Genomic DNA, 16,928 nt, shown 5'->3' with positions numbered 1-16,928 from the left:
CAGGGAGGAGCAGCTGCAAATAGGAAGGGGGGAGATTCCTGAATTGGAGGCACAGATAGGGAGCCAGGCTCAAATTTGGGTTAGACCCTCAGTAACCATAAAAGAAAGAGAAAGAAAAACGAGTTTACACCTTGACACAAATGTAAAAGCACCATGTGTGCACCTCTGCTCATTTCTAAGTGCACACCCAGAGAAATGCCACCGTGTACCTAGTACACGGCAAGCAAGCATTTAGGCACGTGCACACACAGAGCTCAGAGTGGGATGAAGGAGGTCACATTTCCTGCCCTCGGAGAATTTTGAACAAACATCAGTGTGAACATCATCATAGCAACCAAGTAATTTCCCAGACCCCAGGAGAGAATCTGTGGTGTAGAGAAAAGAACAGAGACTTCCAGTGCTGTCCCAGATTGATGACAGAAACTCTGTGTGGCCTTAAACACATCCCCTTTCCTCTTCTGAGCCTTGGTCTCCTCATTAGTAAAAGTGGGTCTTTCTAGTTCTGCTACATAGAGTTATATGGCTTTTATTTAATTCATTGATGAGGGGTGGGTGGATGGGTACGGGGTGGGTGGGCAGATGGATAGAGGCTGGTGAGTGGTAGATGCCTGATGGGCAGGTGAGTGCTTGAATGGACAATGGATGAAGAAGTGGGAAGATGGGTGAATAGATGGGAGGGTAGATGGTGGGTTGATGGGTAGTTAGATGGGTGTGTAAAGGACTGGATACGGATGGAGCCTTTCTGTTCTCCCTGCTGCTCTGTGGTGGGACCAACAGCACCATAGACAGCACCATTCCCACACCCAAGTCTTTCTCTGAGGACCTGGTACCAAGAAAGAGGAATCTCTTCTGAGTCGGGGCTTCTCCAAAGCCAGGGCCGGGGCTATGAGTGGGACCAGATCAGCATTTCTGCACTCATTTTGGAAAAACCAGAGAGTCTGAACTGAATTACTGTTAACTCCCTAAAGCCTAAGTTTATGAAAACAGACCTTGACTCACACTTGGAGCCACCCTTAGAGGGATTGATGGCCTTCTTGAGAGTCAAGATCATTGTCACAAACGGCTCTCCCATGTCATCTCCACGAGACTCCAAATCTTTTCTCACCTCCACATTCTGTCCTATTGCTCTCTCTGCTGCCTGCCACCTAGACCCCACAACCTCTCACTCTGGAATGAAAACTCAGAGTGCTCCTTTTGCTGGCCTGCAAAAAGAGAGAATCTCAAACTCAAGAGTCAAGGCCAGCCAAAATGGGACAAGCCAATAATCCCAAAACTCTGGGAGGCTCAGGCAGGAGGAGCACAAGTTCAAACTCAGCCTGGGCAACTTAGCAGTTTAATGAGAATCTGTCTCAAAAAAAATTTTTTAAGAGCTGAGATATAGTTTAATGTGAAGGCCTGAGGCTCAATCCTCGATATAAAAAAAAAAAAGCCAAGTACTTTACCCCCCAAGACAAACTTACTACTGGAGCTGTCTATTCCATTCCACTCCAACTCTGCTTTTGCTGGGTACTCTGCATGATGGGGAAGGGGTCTCCCAGTCTGGAGCTTGGGGTCCCTTCTGCAGAGTGAGGGAAGTTCCTTTAGGAGCCTTCTGCCTGGGCTAGGCACTCCTAGTCTCTCTGAGTAGATTGCTCTGCCTCTCTCCATGAATCAGTCCACTCCATCTCTGCCACACGCTGCCCTCCTGTCTTGCCTTTGAGTCACAACCGTTTGGCCACCTCCGCATCCTCGCTCTTCCTCCCAGTGGGTTGTCCTCCCACTCTCCATCTCTCTCTTGTGTACACCCACTCTTGTCTGTCCTGCCCACTTCCCCCTCAAAACCTCTGAGAGCTTGGGGGAGAAAACATTTGCCCCACAATGGAGAAGCTCAGGTAGGTGGTCATGATGGAGAAAACCAGGGTCTCAGCCAGATTCCACTCCTGTCTCCTCTTCTGGGAGTGACACATTCTCTAATCTTCCCAAAGAGTAAGACCCTTACTCAGAAAGCAAAGGAAAACATGTCCATCTCTGTGCCAGGCATGAGACTTACAGCTAGAAAGATTGGTAGAACTCCCCCTCTCAGACTAGCAAAGCCCCATTGGGCTGGGCTTTGGACCCCAGCCAGAGCCCAGCACCCCAGCCTTCCTTTGCAGCTCCTCACAGCCTTCCAGCTTGCCCAGCACCCAGGCAGAAGACAAGGCAGCAGGACTAGGCAGCTCCTCCTCCTCTCTCCCTTCCTCCTTCTCCGCCCGCCCACGCCTGCCACCTGCCCGAGGAGCCGCCTCTGGCAGACACTGGTGCCTGAAATACACGGAGAAGAGCTGCTGTGTGCACTAACATCTTGCACCCCCAGGCCTCCCCTCAATACAGATGAGCCAGACCAGGGAGAAGGGCACAAGGGAAAGAGGCTTGGTGATTCCTAGGAGACCTAGTCTGGAGGGGAGGTAGGACAGAGACTCGGGTTGGAGTCGGACTAATTCAGATGTCAGTGCCCTGTTTCAGTCAGGCTTTGGGGAAGAGGAAGCAACTTTCTCAAGCACTAACTGTGCCTACAGGTGTCCTTGTGATTCTCCAACGTGCACTGGAGTCACCTGCAGGGCAGTGTTTCTGCCCCTGTCCAGAGGGTACAGACGCTGTGGGAACCACACCTTGAGATCTGTTCACTTTCTCTGACCCTCCCTTCTGTAGCCTGGGAGGTGCTGTTTGATCAAGCCGCTTTACAGGCAAAGGGGCTAAGGACAGACAGGGAGGTGTCATTGTTCAAGCAAGGCACCCGATGCATGCAAGTCAATGCCATTTCACTTGCATGAGGGGACACCAGACACAGGGAAGGTCCCAAAGGAGGGGAGAAGTGCGGGGAGAGGGAAGGAGAGGATGAGATGGGGCAATGGGTGGCAAAGACCACAGGTTCACCTGCCACTCAGGAGCACAGCCCTAAAGGAAGCCTGCAGAGGCCTCACCCCCCACACACACTTCTTTCTCCTCCTCCCTCCCCTTCGCCCATCTGCCCCACCCCACCCCATCCCCACCGTCTTCGCAGACTCCGGCTTCAGTTGTTACTCCAACAGGGCCGCGTCTCCAGCCTCCGAGCCACGCTGGAGACACGTGCACTGTAGAATACACCTGCGCCTGTCCCAGGCCGCCAGTGAGTGCCCCTGCCTCCTCATAGCTTGGCCTTGGCACCTCCTTCCCCACATCCGCTGCCAGCTCCCCTCCCCCCGGGACCTCCCATCCTGCCTGTCAGTCCCAGCCCTACTCCAGCTCCTGACAACTCTCCCAGGCCCAGATGGGTCCATCCAGTGGTAGGATGGAGGCAAGGATGAGAAGGGGGAAGAAACTGGGGTCGGAAGGCAGGATTCGGAGGCAAGGTTGGTTATTTGAAAGTGCAATCAGTTCTCCAAGGGCCTGATTGAGTTCCCATTCTGGGGTTCAGAGTTAGAGGAAGAGGGGGAACAGGAATGGGCAGCATGGGGAGAGGAAAGGAGGCAGGAACTGAGGGTGGGGAAGGGGAGCTGAACCTGTAAGGAAGATAGCAGACATCAGATCAAGCTTCCGGCCCACTCAGGGCTTCCTCCACTCCCTCTCACCTTCAGCTTCCTCACCTACACCATAGAACCAACACAGGCTCCATCCCTGTGTCCACTGCACCAGCAGCCTCTTCCCCACTGCCACCTAGTCATCTTGATCTACAGCTGCTTCTACCTCTCCTGTCTCCTTGAGAACAGAGTTGGGCACAGTGGAGCAGCAACGATGGGGTGGGTATAACAAGCACACCAGGAGTCAGAGCAGGCCTCAGAAAAGCCAGGGCAGCTGGGTGGGTGAGTGCCCTGTCCTGGGCCTTGTTGGGAGTCTGTGCCCTGAGGAGAGAGGGCTTGGTGAGTTGCAGTCCCTCAGCCCTGGATCCAGAACCCTGAATGTCTGTGAAGCTTTCTACCTCAACCCTCCCATGGCCTCCATGGTGGGTGGGGAGCAAGACAGAGCAAGTCCAAGCCACAGAGGCTCCTGCAGGAGAGGAGGGGGTACTGAGTGAGCAGCTGAGCCAGCCTTAGAAAAAAGACGCACGTCCCTCAGGAAGTGGTGGCCACAGGAACAATGAATGCACGACTGGAGGAATGATGACCTCCCTTCTCTTCACCATCCTCTCTACCTGGGACTCCCACAGCCTGTGCTCCAGGGTCACAGTGCTGTGTGTCAGTGTATTGCCATGCTTTCCCATGTGGCTCCCAATCATACTAGAGGCTCTTAGAGGCAGAGGTTTCCGCCTGCTCCTCTCTAGGTCCCCAGCATCACCCAACCCCTCACAGGAGTCAGGACATGTTTGCTGACCTGTGAACCCCTGAAGGCCCAAGGCTGCCAAGCCATGAGGTGCAGATGCCGTCTGTGAGCATAGGGGCAGACCTTGTGACCCCTATGAGGGTGTCTTGTGCTCAGGGCTTCTGGTGACTATTCCAAAGTCCTCTCTGGACCAGCAGGGCCTTTACTTTAGGGTCATCTCCCAGTACAGAAGGGTGGGGCTCCAAGAGAGGCTCTTCCCAAAGAGTAAGTGACCTTTCCTTCTCCAGGAAAACTTTCCCCCAGGTGATGCCTCTTCCCTGGCCTCCTGAAATTCTCACAGAACCAGATTCTCCAGGCTCCAGGAGTAGTGGGGTTCAGTCTTCATGTGAAGGGGTAGACCTCGGCCAGAGGAGGCAGGGAAGGACCAAACAGATCCTGCTGGAGGCAGGAGAGTTTGGGGGACCCCTCTAGTACCCTCCCTTGGCCACAGGATGGGCTGATGGCCTTTCTCAGGTGTAGAGGTGGGGTAAAGTGTCTTCTCCTAGGCCAGGGTCTAGGTCTTTTGTCCCTTCCTGTGTCAGACACAGTACTCACACAGGAGGGTGCTGAACAGCACCAGCCTGGCACAGGGTTAATGTGGGCCCACCATGGATCAGGACGACCTGGGTATGAGAGAAAAGCTGACCTCTCCTGGGATAAGTGGGGAATGGGCACAGAGTGGCCAGCTTGCTGGGGGCTCGCCCTGACTAGGTGCTCTGCTCTCCCTGAGCCTCCTGGGCTCTCATGCTGCCTCTCTCCCTGCTTCTCTCTGGTTTGTCTCCCACAGCCTCACACTGCTTCATCCCATGACTGTATTTGGCTCCATCCTCAGCGCTTGGCCAAGCTCCACTGTTCCCCGAGTCCTGAGGGGGGAGGAACTGGGCATAGGAGAAAGACAGACAGGGACAGAAACCAATTCAGAAACAGAAGGACTGATGCGAGTGCCAGGAGGGGTCCCTGGAGACAAAGCTGGAGAGCCAGGGCCAGCCAGGAAAACCCCTGTGGGGAAGCCTTTGAAGGCCAAGCAGGAGCTGGGAGTAGTAGGGCCTACCCTCTCCTCCTCTGATGCCTGCCTCTCCCGCCCCTGCGGGCGGGAATGTGTGAGCAGTTTTATTGTTCCTAAAAATAGCCCTTCTTTTTTAGGGGTTGGGGTGAGGAGTCTTCTGGGCAGGGGCATCACATGTATGCCCCTGTCTCTGGGCTCCCGTCCACTGTGTTTCCCACAATAAGACCCTCTCTGGGCTCCCCTGCCCCATCCCAGCAGCTCTTTGTTCAAGCATATATGCAACTGTACCCCTCTCCTTCCCGTAAGACTGCCAGGCTCCTCACAGTGCCATAGGATTAGGAACTCCTGGCTGCTGGGAGCTGTTTATAAAGCCTTCCTGGACACCTCTGGAAGAGTGAAGGAATGAGGGGTGCTGCCATTTACTCCCTCCTTCCACCTGGGCTCTGCACGCTCTGGCCTCTACCCTACCGTCCATCTTATGCCCTCCAACCCTTCATCCCTCCCCACTAAAGCTTTTGCTCACCCCTGTCCTGAACCATGATGTCCTCTCCTCTCTCCTGTCATTCCATGTCTGTGTCTGACCTGGTACCCCAGAAGTCCCCAGCCCTGCTCCCCAATTCTCATCCCCACCTCCTGCTCCACTGCTCTCCTCAGCAGAGTAAACCAGGGACCCAGAGCTGGCGCAGGCACTGAGACCAAGGCCCTCTCTGTGTAGGAGAGGGTTGGAGGGGGGATGCATTGCAGGCTCTGGGCCTCCACACCCCGCCCTAAACCTTCAACCTCTTGGTCCCTCTCTGACCTCTTCCCAGCCTTCGTTTCCTCTTCTGGCCAAAGGCCTGAGCATCTCTACACATATTTCAGTCTCAAGGGGAAAAAAAGCCCAGCCAGTCTCACCTCCGCCTTCCTCCATTTTTCAAATGAGAGAATCAAGCCCCAGAGAGGGGAAATGATGGACTTGAGAGCCCATGGAAAACTGGCCATCAGCTTCAGCACTGTATATCATTCCCCAGGGTCCCAGCCAGTGGGGCTCCAAGGGCCAAAGCACACTCCTAACGAACCCCACCCCACCCTCCCAGCAGGCAGGCTGGCATCCAAAGCTATTTGCCTTTGGAGGACCCAGGAGCCATAAAACAAACATCCGGATTCCCTGAACCTCTCCTACTCTCCCTCTTCATATCCCAAGGGCAGCCAGGGAACCAGTGAAGTACACGTGTACCCACACATGGGCACATGCGCACACGCGCACACACAGGCAGGGTCGGTAAATGTGGGAGCTCTGGTGGGATTTTTGTGCCTATGAATCTGTGCAGAATCCTTAGAGGCCCAGAGCCCTGAAAGATTCTGCCCTCTATCAGACCCTCAGATGCTATCCGTAATTCAAAATAAATTTCATCCTGGAAGTGAAAATACAAATGGCTTTTGTGTGATTTTTCTGATGGCAAAATTCTGAGTATATGTAACAAAACTGAACTTATTTCTTACTTTGTGGGGAGCCCCTGCTTTTCTGGTGACCTAAATACATGTTGTCCATAACGGCATGTCCCTACAGACCATCATGTGACCACAGCAGGATCTGTCCCTTGGGTTACTGGGAAAACATCTGTGTGGAAGTATATGAATTGTGCTTCTGTGGGAGCCTCTGTGAGTGTAAACATGTGAGTATCCTGTGCCTTTGTGTGTACGTGGTCATTTGCACGTGGGTGACCTTCACTACTTAAACCCATGAACATGTGACTGGGGTGGTTGGTGTGAGCCTGGGGTGTACAGGAAGGTGTGGCAGTAAGGGATTACGAGTATACCAGTGGCTGTTCCTGTCTGTGAATGAGGGAGTGAGCACACGGCTGAGGATGTTGATATCCGGGTGTTCCAATTCTCTCCCAACACCTCCTCCATCACCTTCCCAGATCTGGACCTGCCCCACCCCACTCCAGCACACACTACACACATTAGAAAGTCTTTTAACCTTCCTCGGCTCAGTTTCTTCATCTGTAAAATGAGAGCTTTCCCCAGAGTGGGGAGAGTGGCACATTCCTATAATCCCAGCACTCCAGAGGATGAGGCCGGAGGAATATGAGACTGAGGCCAAGCTGGGCTATACAAAAGCTCAAGTCTGGGCTGCAAGACATAGTGAGACTCTGTCTCAAAAAACAGAAAACAAGAAAAGCTTCCCAGGTTAAACTGGAGCCATTCAAGTCTTGCCTAAGTTAGGTCTCTGCAGGAGCTGAGGCCACTTTATGCAAACTGGAAAGAAGTGACCCCAACCCTCTAGGCAGATGCAGTACTGAGGGCCACTGAAGACAGTGGGCTCAGCGGCAGTACCACCCACCCTGTACAATGCTTAAGAAGTAGAAGTCTTGCAGGTGACCAAGAAATAGCAGCTCCCTTCTACTTGCCTTCCCTTCCAAGTGCACAGTACAGGACTAGAGGTCTGACTCTGGAACTAGGATGAACACATTCCAAATGAGGATCTGAGGACAGCCACCTCCCTCTTAACTTCCCCTGAGTCCTGTCCCCTTGACTCACTCTCCATCCCTCCCCCAAAAGCCAGGAGAAAGCCCTGCAGACACCATGAGAGGAACTGACAGATCCAGGATGCAGAGACCAGTGAAGCAGGCTGGGGGTTCTAATAGCCCCAACCCAACTCTTATTGTCCAAAATGGAGACAGAAGCCTACAGAGGAACAAGGACCTCCTTCCAGGGATACAAGCAAACCGCAAAGACAAGGCCTCTGCATCTGGGTTCATGGAGCCAAGCACTGGGCTCCAGGAGCCAGGCATGTGGAGACTTGTACCCTCAGCTATTGGTATGGACCCCCTGCACCTCCCCACTCTCCCCACAGGACCAGATCTCCTGCCGGTGTGATTAACCAAATTATGGGGCTTTTTATTGAGCAAATTGCATCAGCCTAATTGAATGAGGCTGCAGGAGCCTGGGCTGGAGGCTGACAGTGGGAGAGGACAGCAGGAGCCAGGAGCCGGGGAAAGATGTAGGAGAGAGTGGGGGTGTCACTGACAACACCAGCAAGGGACAGAGAGGGTGGGTAGGGTGAGAGAGGAGGACTCCATCATGCAGCACACCCTCAGTCCTCCCACATCCCACAGGTGTTCCAATCATCTGATGCCCGGAGTGCAGGGGCTTGAGAAGGCTGCTCTCCAGGAGACGCGGAGCGCTTACTACCTCAAGGACTATGTTCACTGCAAGCACTATTTAGTGTAAACCTGCCGGCAGCCCCATTTGATACTTGAAACTGAGGTTCAAGAGACAACATGTTGTGCCGAAGTCAGAGCCCAGGTAGGGCTGTCCAGCACCATTCAGCCCTCTCTCATTCAGCACCAGCAGTGTGCCCTGGAGTGCTCTTGCCCTGCCCCAAGGAAGCCTTCCAGGGAAGCTCACAGCTGGGCTAAAGCACCTTTTCCTATAGAGTATATCTCCCCATCCATCTACAGTGTCTATCCTTCCGAGGTCATCAGCTGAGGCAGGGACTGATTGAGGCACCCTCATCATCCACAGCATGCCCTCCACCCCCTCGCTCACAGACAGTGTCCTGCTCTGTCACTTCAAGATAACAGTCAGGAGTGCTGTCACCTTCATATAGCAGGCCTCACATACTCAGTGGCACACGGTCATTTCAGTGTCCCATGTGGAACATCTCAAGGCCCCCCTCACTCAGGGTGGCCCATACCCTCACTATCACACATCATGCTCCCAAGGGCATTGTGTCACCATCTCACAGTGTCAGATACAGGTCCCACGCTGGCTGCATGACACTACCACACTTCAGCCTCATACACGATCTCAGCATGGAAGTGTAAGAATAGTAATAGTAATAATAATAATAATAGTAATCCACCTTCAATGACATCGTGCCTGGGATTTGCTTTAAAGTACTTCAGCCAAACAACCTACAGAATGAGATAAAATTTTGACATTTATATCTAATAAGGGATACATATTCAGAATATACAAAGAGCTCCTGTGGAGGTGGGCACACAGCTTAGTGCTGCAGCACTTCCCTAGCTGCCCAGAGCCCTGAGTTTACTCTCTAGTGCCACCACCACCACCAATAACAACAATAAAGTCCTCTAAGTCAGCAACAAAAGTGAACAGTTCAATTAAAATAGAAACAATGGACTTGAATGGACATTTCTCCAAAGAAGATATACAAATGGCCAACAAGCACATGAAAAGATGTTCAATATCATGAATCTTTAGGGAAATGCAAATCAAAACTACAGTGAGATAGCATCTCATACCTACTAGGATGGCTACCATCAGAGAAACCCAGAAAATAACAGGTAATGGACAAAATGTAGAGAACCTGACACCATCACGTACTGTTGGGATGATGGGAATGTAAAAGCATACAAATACTGTCAAAAACAGTTGCTTCTCCAAATAAAATAAACAGAATTCCCATACAATCAAATAATTCTACTTATTTGTATATACTCAAAAGAATTGAAAGCAGTCTTAAAGAGATCTTTGTACACTTGTGTTGATAGCATTATTGACAACAGTCATATTACAGAAATAAACGAGTGTTCATTGATGGACGAATGGAGAAGCAAATGTGGTAGGTGTGAAAATATAGTGAATGCTTCAGTTTTTAAAATTTTATTACAAACTGGGTATGGTGGCGCACTCCTATAATCCCAGCACTCCGGAGGCTGAGGCAGGAAGTTGCTTACGAGTTTGAGACCAGCCTGGGCTACAAAGTGAGCCCAAGGCAGGCCTGAACTGCATAGGGAGACCTTGTCTCAAAAAAAAAAAAAAAGACAAAATAAAATTTTTATTACAGTAAAAGACATACAGTATTGCCATTGATCTCCCTCAAATTACTCCCTCTTACTTCAAACACTTATTTCATCATTCTTTTCTGAAACAATTCTGGAAGTCCTCTTTCATGTCTTTGGTTGTGCTACTGTAGTACCTCGGGGTGCTGAATCAATTCAAAACACTTATTTTTCATGGTCGTTTTGACTTTAGGGAAGAGCCAGATGTCACATGGTGCCAGATCCAGTGAACAAGATGGAAGAGGACACACCTTAATGTTTCCACAAGCCTTTCCTTTGGATGGCTCTTGGCAACAGCATCCATTGTGTTTCTGATCACACTCCATAAAGATATGCAGAAAACAGGACTTCTAGACCTGCTTATGAAAGTGGCAAGAGCAATTGATTGTATATGTTTGAAGCAAAAGAAACTATTTTGAGTGAGATTAATCTCAACATATCTTTTACTGTAATAACTTTTTAATTTAAACATTCACTGTGTAATTTCAATCATACTGTGCATAACAGAATATTATTTGGCCATTAAAAAAAGAAAATCCTGTACATGCCATAACACAGATGAACCTTAAGGACATTATGCCAAGTGAATACACAAGCTAGTCACCAAAAGACACATTCTGTGTGACTGTAATTATAAGAGGTGCCCACAGTCATCAGTCGGGGCCAGGGGAGGGATTATTGCCAGGGGCTGAAGAGGGCATTGTTGTTTACAGTGTAGAAGATGAAAGGGTTCTGGAGACTGGTTTAAAAGCAACTGAACTGCAATTTAATACAATGAACCACACAGCCAGGCACAGATGTTAAGGTAGTAAATTTTATGTTATGTATATTTTACCTCAATTAAAAATTTTTTAAAATCTTAACGGGAAGTGAAAAAAAAGTGAGGAGGAAATAAAAGAAGTAAACATAGCCAAATCTTGACAACTGTTGAATCTGGATGATGGTGTATGGCGGTTTATTGTGCTATTCTCTCTAGTATTGTGTGTGTTTGAACTATTCCACAACAAAATATTTTAATCTTCCCTGACCGCACCTCTTTCCAGCAACCCCACCCCTTCTCTGCATTGCTCAAAGCCCAGGTCCCTAAAGGGCTGTCTGTGCTCATTTCTTCAGCTCCCACATACTGTCCAGCCTGGCCAGTTGGGCTTCTGGCCCCACCTGTCACTGAGAAGGTTCTTATCAGCCTGGCACACCCACTCGGCCTGTGCAGCTCAGTCTCTGCACCCTGCCCTTCCCTCCCCCTTGAGCCCCTCTCCCAGCCTGGCCTCCTCTGTCCTCCTCCTCCTGGTGGCTCCTCTGTCTTTATGTTCCTCCTTCCGTCTGCAGCATGTGCAGGGTGAGGGGCTCTGTCCGTGCCTCCACCTCTTCTGTAGTTATGCTTTCTCCCTACATTGTTCCAACCAAGACCACAGCTTAACCACCTACACCTGTTAACTCCCAACTGCTAAGACAGCTTCACCAGCATGTTTGGCTTAACACCTCCAATATAGGCCTGTCAGTCTCTGTTTCTCCCACCCCTTAGCTGGGGCCATCCCCCCTTCTCCTGATCTTGCCCATCTCAGAAACATTTCAGTGCTCCATCACCTGGTTTGCCAAACCAAAAACCTGACCTGGCAGTCACCCTCAGTTTCCCCTCCCTGCTCACCTCCTCTGTCATTAGCAAGTTTTCTTGCTTCTACCTTTTCAACACCTCCAAAGCTTGGCCACTTCTCAGGAGCCTCCAACTGGTCTGCCCACCTCCCCTCTGCACCCCTCCCCTTATCACTCAGACGCCAGAGCGTCCAAACCGTCCCTCGGCAGAGCTCCTCCCCTGCCTGAACCTATTGGTGTCTCCTCATGACAGTACTACACACAGCACTATGTGCTCACTCCTCACACTGTCACATTACACAGTGTCACACATGCACAGGCAGGCTCAGGGTCATGTGCATCACATACTTTTGCACACTTGATGTCACTCAACATCGCACTCTCATTTGCACACTGAGTCCCACCTTCGGGCATCTTCTCCATCTCACAACTCAGTATCAAACATATAAGCATAAGCCACAAACTCAGGACCACACTCTTTATTGAGCATTGTCATTTGCTCATGTTTATGTATCTGATGCTCATGGTGTCACACCTTCCATGAACCCCTCATCACCCTTAGTGTCACACACTTGGTGGAATGCCCACAGTCTTACACACTTCAATCACACCCTGGTCATATATTCAGTGACTCACCTCCTCTTTGCACAGTACCCCATATATTTGGTATCACATGTCACAAACCCAGTGTCACACACCAAAAAACATCCACGGTCTCACAATCAGTGTCTCACATCATCCTTGACATCACGCTGGATCCCAGAAACCCTGCTCCCCTCCCCGCTGGACACAGTCACAGAACTGCTGCCCTGTGTCACGGCTGTTTCCTGTTGTTGTGCTCATAGTCCTCAGCTCCTGCTTGTTCCTTCAAGGATTTCCTGTTGTCAGGGCTCAGTCAGGCCTGGCCCAGTCTGGGATACAGAGCCCAAACCCCCAGAGCCGGCCTGCAGAAGTCCTGGGCTACTCTGTCTCCCCACTGATGCTAAGTGGGTTACTGAGTTTTTTCCATCTTCCCCCACTCAAGTCACCTGCATTGTGCTGGCCTCACTAGGATGAGCAGAGAAGGGGAACTCTGGACCTTGTGTGGGGTTCCCTGGCCTGTGCTCCCCAGGGAGGAAACCTGTAAGATACTCCCTACAATGTCGAACAACTTTGGATAAGACCAGTAGGACCTCGGGTGAAAGCTTCTGGAAGCCTGAGGAAGGGCAGGTGGAAGAGCATTAGAGTTAGGGAAAATGTCCCAGAGAAAGCCACCCCAGAGGAAGGACTGAGAGCTGGGAAACATGGAGGAAGAGGAACAAAAGTATCCCAAGGAGGGGTACCACAGAGGGGCAAAGTATGGAGGTTGCAGGGGAGGAAATGGGGTTGACAGGGCTGACGACAGGAATACGAGAGGACAGGTCAGTTTGAGGGATTTGGAGAAAACAGATTTCTGTTTCTCAGCCAGCAGCATTCAGATTCCTGCTCCAAGCAGGGGCCTCAGGGCACAGCCTCTTTTCTGGCCCTGCCTGTGGCCCCACTGATGGCCCCCCGGTCAACCGGCAGGAAGGACACAAGGAGGCTGAGCGCACGCTCCCCACACGGCCTGAGATAAATATTTCCCGGGAAACGGAACTTGTTCTCTCTGTGTTTACAGCCAAGGGCCAGCAGGACAGCAGGGGCAGTGGCGAGGAGGGGTTGGCTGGAGCAGCCTCATCCCAGAGCCCTCAGCATCTGGCTGGGCTCTGCCTCCAGCCTGCTGTGCTCCTCTGAAGCAATCCCTGCCTCTCTCTGAGATCCTTCCCAGGTTCTCAAAGGCCTGGTCTTCCTGGGCCTTACTTAGCCTGCCCACAACCCAGGCTCTTCTCAGGTTGTGTTTCTCCATGTTTGAGTTCCAGGCTTGATGCCTTCCCTGTAGACTAGACTTTTCTGATGGCGGCACTTGCGATGCCATCTCTGTCCTGTCCTAGTCAGTCAGGGGTGTGGACAGATGGATGGGAAGACAGATGGGCTGAAGTGGTAGGTAAAACCTCCTCCCAGACCCCTGGTTACTGTATACCTCAGGCTTGTGCAGCCCGACAGGTGGGCACAGACATAAGGCAGGGCCTTAGTGCCCCCATAAATGCCAGATGCGATAGCCAATTTTTTGGCAGGAGCTCCTATGGGGCCATGGGGAATCATAGAAGCCACTTGCTGATGTACAGAATCCAGAAGGAGCAAGCAGGGCTGGCAGTAAAGAACGTTTTCTCCAGAACAGCAGACCCAGAGCTGCAAAGTGCCCCTTGCAGTGGCCCTTCTGGCCTTACTCCGGCACTCCCTGCTCAGAAACCTGTGGCCCCAGACATGTGACTCTTCCTATAAGCCTGACGAAGCCATCAACCACCTGTGATAACTCCCTTGGTTGGCCCTGATGAGTGCTATCCCACATCTAGGCCTCTCACTCACCACCAGTGCCCTCCACCTCAGCCCCAAACCAGAGCCTCAGCCCTCCTCAAAGATTTTTGGAGTTAGGGGCTCAGCACTGAGCCAGCCTCCTCCAGTTACCCCTGGGGCTGAGTCTTTGTTCCAGGCAGGCTTCTCTGTCTGCTTGATCCCAGGTCTGTGCTGGTCCTTGTTGCCTTCAGTGGGTCCTGTCAGGCCCACGAACCTCTCTGACTGCCCGCAGGTCTCTGCTCTCACCAGTCCATAGCCTTGACCCGCTCCCTCTGTCACAGTTCCAATGTCACCTCCTCCAAAATCTCTCAGATTGTTCTAATCCAACACTGGACCTTACTCACAGCCATTTTCATTTATGAAAGAAGTCTTTATTGAGCACCTACTGTACACTGGGCCTATCTTGGGCCCTGCAGGTGCCCTTGAGAGATGCAGGCAACTGTGTTGTTTATAATCACATGGGAAAAAATGAACAACTCACATAATCACTTAAGGAAACAAGTTACCAGCTGTGAGCTCAGGGAAACTTGGGAGCTGTGAGTGCCTAGGAAAGGGAAAACACTGACTCACTCTGAGGGGAGGGAAGCATCTGAGAGGACTTCACAAAGAGGTGACATTCGATCTGGGCCTTGAAAAAACAGTAGGGAGGAGCTGGGGATTTAGTTCAGCGGCATAATCACCTGCCTTGCAAGCAGGCGGTCGTGAGTTCGATCCCTGGTACCGATAAAAAGGAAAAAGACAAAAAAAAAAAAAGAGAAACTTGCTCCAGACCAAGAGGTAAGTGTGAAGAACTGGTGACGAGGGGCAGTGAACATGTCTGTGAGGCTGGAGCACTGGTGTGGTGGGGGTAGCGAGGCCCAGTAAGCCCTAAGTGGAACAGTGCCATGCCAAAGGGTGGGCTTACTTATCTTCAGGTTAGCAATAGAGCTGTCAACACTGGGCTGTACCTTTGACAGCCTGGTGTGGATACCTGTGCCCTTGTCCTAGCCTGCCTCTCCCAGCGGGGAAACCCAAGACCCCATCTGGACCCTGAGAACTGGCACAGAGAGGGAGGACATTGACCAGTGTGCTCAGCTCACTAACATGATCTGTCTGAGCCCCAACTTTTGGAAAGCAATGATGCAGAAGCCTGGGACCAGGGGGAGGACCCCAGGCTTCACTTGAAGAGGTCCTACCACCACCACCCAGCTGACCAGAGGCCAGGGAGTCACCCCAAGAAAGTGTGCTGAACCCATGCCATTGGGTGTGGGTGGTTTGGGCAATGCTGCTCCCCTGGCTGCCACCCAGCAGAGCCATGGGAACATGCCATGCCCATAGAACTTCCGTTATCCTCAGCCAAGCCCCCCCCCCCCGGCATGCCCCGCCTCGTGGGGGTACACCCAAGTCCTGACTCCAAGGACTGAATCCTGGAGGGGGACAAGAAGGGGACAGCTCTCCAAGGACCTGCTGTGGGCCAGGCACTCACACTCATCTTTGTAACTTCTCCCAGTGGCTCTGTATGTTAATGCTCAACAATCGTAATTCTGCCCTGTGACGATGGAGGATCTGACCCTGCTTGCAAATGATGAGACTGATATTTAGTCTGCTAAGCAATTGGACCAAGGTCACAGTTCTGGGAAATGGAGAAGCTGGGACTTGAACCCATGCTTACCTGACCCTTGGTTCATCCATTCTGTGAGGTAATTTGTCTCCTCAGTCTCCAAGCAATCAAAGTCCTCAGCAGGCAGCCCAATCCCTCTCTTGCTTTCTCTCCAGCATCCTATAGTCTGACCAATACCCTTGGGTCCTGGTTATCTCCAACCTTGTCCTCTCCATGTTGAAGGGTCCCCGAGGCATCCCTTCTCTTCCCCAGCAGGGCTGAGCATGGGAAGGGAACTCAGGGTGAGGGTGATGACAGATGCAGAAACAGAGCAGACGCTGTCAGAAGCTCATGCAGACAACAAGCTTTAGGATATGTGTGGGGTTTGGTTCAGGATGGAACTCTGAGCTGAGGTGCTCATGGCCTGAGATGCTTAATCCCAGGAAGAAGGCAGCAGAACCCAGGCAAAAGACAAGCTGAGAAAGAATACAGGGATGGGCACAAAGGGCTGATCCATTGTGGAGAGGATGAGGTTGGTGGAGTGGCAAAGGGACAGAACTTGAACTTGGAGACAGCAGGGTCAATGGCTAAGGATAAGGGTCTGTGCACAGAGGCATAAACAAGAATCCTGGAGCCAGCTTCTTTCCCTCTGGGCTCAGTTCCTGCTACCCAGGAGGGCCTCGGCTTCTCCAAATCTCCCGCCCTTCATGGCTTCCTGGGTGGGTGACAAATCTCCAAATCTCCCTCCCCTCATGGCTCCCTAGGTGGGTGACAAATCTAGTCTTTTCTGGCTAGTGGCCGAGGCTGCTGAGACACTGCCGGCTCCCAGGAACACCATCTGTCCTGGCTCTGGGGGGAGCTCTTGCCCCATAGGGAATGCCATTGGCAATAAATAAATTAATAATGACTCTCCAGGCCCTCCCTTCCCTGTCCCTTAGCCAGCTCTCAGCAACAGGGTCTGGTCCCACTGGGAAGAACATTCTCAGGCCTGCCTCCTTTCCACCTTACACAAAGGCAGGAAATGAAGGAGGCACCTGGACTCCACTCTGCCAATTCATTCACAGCACCCCCTCTAGGCCACAGCTTCCCCAAACGTAAAGTGAGAACCAGACAGGGACTGTGGCTAAAATGGCAAGCACAGCCAGCTTCTTCCTTCTGGCTGGCCTGGGCCCATGAACTGACTCACAGTCCAACTCACATACATACACACAGTGTACACACACACACAAGCATACACACACACAAGCCGCCACTC

At 51.7% G+C, this 16,928-nt stretch overlaps 1 protein-coding gene across 10 annotated transcripts in view; it reads right to left on the bottom strand.

The window, feature by feature from the left end:
* The window catches only part of Pde2a (phosphodiesterase 2A), an 89,311-nt gene that overhangs the window by 31,344 nt on the left and 41,039 nt on the right, over positions 1 to 16,928 (bottom strand). Inside the window, exon 1 of one of the 10 annotated variants that reach the window (XM_063256554.1) lies at positions 6,194 to 6,295. The exons of the other annotated variants lie outside the window; for them this stretch is intronic. Coding sequence (XP_063112624.1) covers positions 6,194 to 6,280 — 87 coding nt within the window. The 5' untranslated portion in view covers positions 6,281 to 6,295. Of the gene's footprint in view, positions 1 to 6,193; positions 6,296 to 16,928 lie in introns of those variants that run through there. 10 annotated transcript variants of the gene reach the window in all.

The sequence above is a fragment of the Cavia porcellus genome, unplaced genomic scaffold, assembly GCF_034190915.1.
Source record: "Cavia porcellus strain 051 isolate PalLab524CR breed Dunkin Hartley unplaced genomic scaffold, mCavPor4.1 scaffold_9, whole genome shotgun sequence".
NCBI classification, from domain to species: Eukaryota; Metazoa; Chordata; class Mammalia; order Rodentia; family Caviidae; genus Cavia; species Cavia porcellus.
This window is presented reverse-complemented; position numbering and strand designations above follow the sequence as displayed.